Source organism: Alligator sinensis, unplaced genomic scaffold (assembly GCF_000455745.1).
Source record: "Alligator sinensis unplaced genomic scaffold, ASM45574v1 scaffold107_3, whole genome shotgun sequence".
Taxonomy (NCBI): domain Eukaryota; kingdom Metazoa; phylum Chordata; order Crocodylia; family Alligatoridae; genus Alligator; species Alligator sinensis.
The window spans coordinates 122,732-124,710 of record NW_005842578.1 but is presented as its reverse complement, the minus strand read 5'-3'; the positions used below and the strand labels follow the sequence as shown (position 1 = coordinate 124,710).

Sequence of the window (1,979 nt, the reverse complement as noted above, 5' to 3'; positions counted from 1 at the left end):
CTGGTGCATGGCTGCTACACCCGTCACCCCGGGGGGAAACACCCGGAAGCTAAGCAGGGGTTAGCCCCGGTGGACTCCCACCTCGTGTCCCCTCCAGGTGCAAGGGGCAGCTGTGTTTGACTCCTGGATGGGAGACTGCGCCGCGGGGGCAGGTCTCTCCTTGTAGCCTGTGGCACCCCCAGCCCTCGGGGGTGCTGCGCTCTTGCCCCCGTCCCTGTCCTGCGTGAGCAAGCTCGTGTCAGGGTACCCATGCACCTTATAGACTAACTCTGTACAGTGCAGGTGCCACACCCCAGACACAGCTGCATCATCCCCTGTGGGTCCCAGCACTAGGAGGGTGGGGGTTGCTCTGCTCCTCCCTCGGTCAGTGCAGGTTACCCCCCTGCAGGTGCAGCTGCCCCTCCCCTCCCCAGAGGTGGCTGCCCCCCAGCCCCTGCCCCCACAGACACAGCTCCCTGCTCACATCCTTATGGGGACTGAGGCAATGGAGGCTGATGCCTGCGGGGTGTTTCATGCCCTCTGCTGGAGGGACTCAACCAGGCTCCAAGGTGTGTCATGGCCCCTGTATGGTCAGCAGGGAATGGGGATTCCCCTCTCCATCCTCTCCTCTCACCCCCGTCAGGTCTTCGAGGACGGGCGGCTCTCGGACCCGGAGACCGACGCGCTGTCTGACTGCTCCTCCCTGGAAGCAGAGGCCAAGAGGGGACCGGGGCCCCTTGCTTTCGTGCCCCAGTCCACCCCGTGCCGGACGCTGGAGCAGCCCCTGGACAGGGGCAGCGAGGACCTGGAGTGGGACCCCTCGGTGGATGTTGGGGGGTCGACCTCCCATGATGACGAGGACTCGTCTTATTACAGCGCCATCACTGGTATGGGGAGGGGGCTCCTTCCAGCCCCCCCCGGCTCTAGCCACGAGCCTGCACTCCTTCCCTGGAGCTGGCGGGGAAAGACCCCAAGCATCCTGGCTTCTCCCGCCCCTGCTCCCCTTCCAAAGCAGAGATTGAACCCAGGGGTCCTGGGTCCCAGCACCCTTGGGGCAGGATACCTGCTCTGTGGGTGTGTGGGGGGGGGGGGGGGGGGGGGGGGTTTTAAAGGGGCAGATGCACCCAGAATCTGCTCCCTCTCCAGGTTCATGGGAAGAGTCAAGATGGGGCCCCTCCTGCCAGCTGTGCAGCTCCCCCCGCTCCAGATGTGGCCCAGAGGATGCCCAGGTAGGTGGTGGGGGGCGGTGAGCCCGGATGCCTGGGCTCTCCCCCAGCTCTGGGGGCCGGGGAGGCTACAGCAAGGGGGAGCCTCGTGCGTACAGCAGCGGGGCCCGGGGACCTGGGTCCTTTGCCAGCTGCGATCCCCAGCTGGACTGGGGTTGGGGGTGGAAGGGACATCCTTTTGGGGAAACCGAGGCACGGGGCTGCCTTCAGCTACTAACCCCCTTGTCCATTCCAGCCGGGCTCCCTCCTGGCCAGGGACAAGGCACACCTTCCTGTAGCAGTCCCGAGGGCCGCAGACGCCGCCGGGGACAGCTCCGGTGAGTGCGAGGCCTGGCCTGTTGGAGGGAGGTGCCTAAATCCCCTAGTCTGCCTTCCAAACTCAGCACTCACCCCTGCTCCCTGCCTCCTCGTTTCAATACAGCCCCCTTCTGACGCACAGAAGAGTTGTTCCCCCGCCCCGGGAGGGGAAGCCGGGGCTGCCCCTGGTTTAAGTGATGTGACCAAGACCACAGCTCCGGTGAGTGCGAGGCCTGGCCTGTTGGAGGGAGGTGCCTAAATCCCCTAGTCTGCCTTCCAAACTCAGCACTCACCCCTGCTCCCTGCCTCCTCGTTTCAATACAGCCCCCTTCTGACGCACAGAAGAGTTGTTCCCCCGCCCCGGGAGGGGAAGCCGGGGCTGCCCCTGGTTTAAGTGATGTGACCAAGACCACAGTCAGTGGCAGAGCAGGGAACTAAACCCCGGGCCCCCGCCCCCAAGTGTCTCCCCCTCCCCCT

The 1,979-nt window shown here is 65.4% G+C and overlaps 2 protein-coding genes across 2 annotated transcripts in view; both read left to right on the top strand.

Moving 5' to 3' along the window:
- The window catches only part of LOC106722708 (nesprin-2-like), a 1,984-nt gene extending 1,864 nt beyond the window's left edge, over positions 1-120 (top strand). The window contains exon 3 of the mRNA XM_025214301.1: positions 98-120. Within this exon, the coding sequence (XP_025070086.1) occupies positions 98-120 (23 nt within the window). The remainder of the gene's footprint in view (positions 1-97) is intronic.
- LOC112551727 lies at positions 12-1,761 on the top strand. The gene is made up of 3 exons (XM_025214300.1): positions 12-866; positions 1,126-1,208; positions 1,441-1,761. The coding sequence occupies exons 1-3, from the start codon at positions 470-472 to the stop codon at positions 1,759-1,761; spliced, it is 801 nt and encodes a 266-aa protein (XP_025070085.1). The 5' UTR covers positions 12-469.
- Positions 1,762-1,979: the final 218 nt, after the last annotated feature.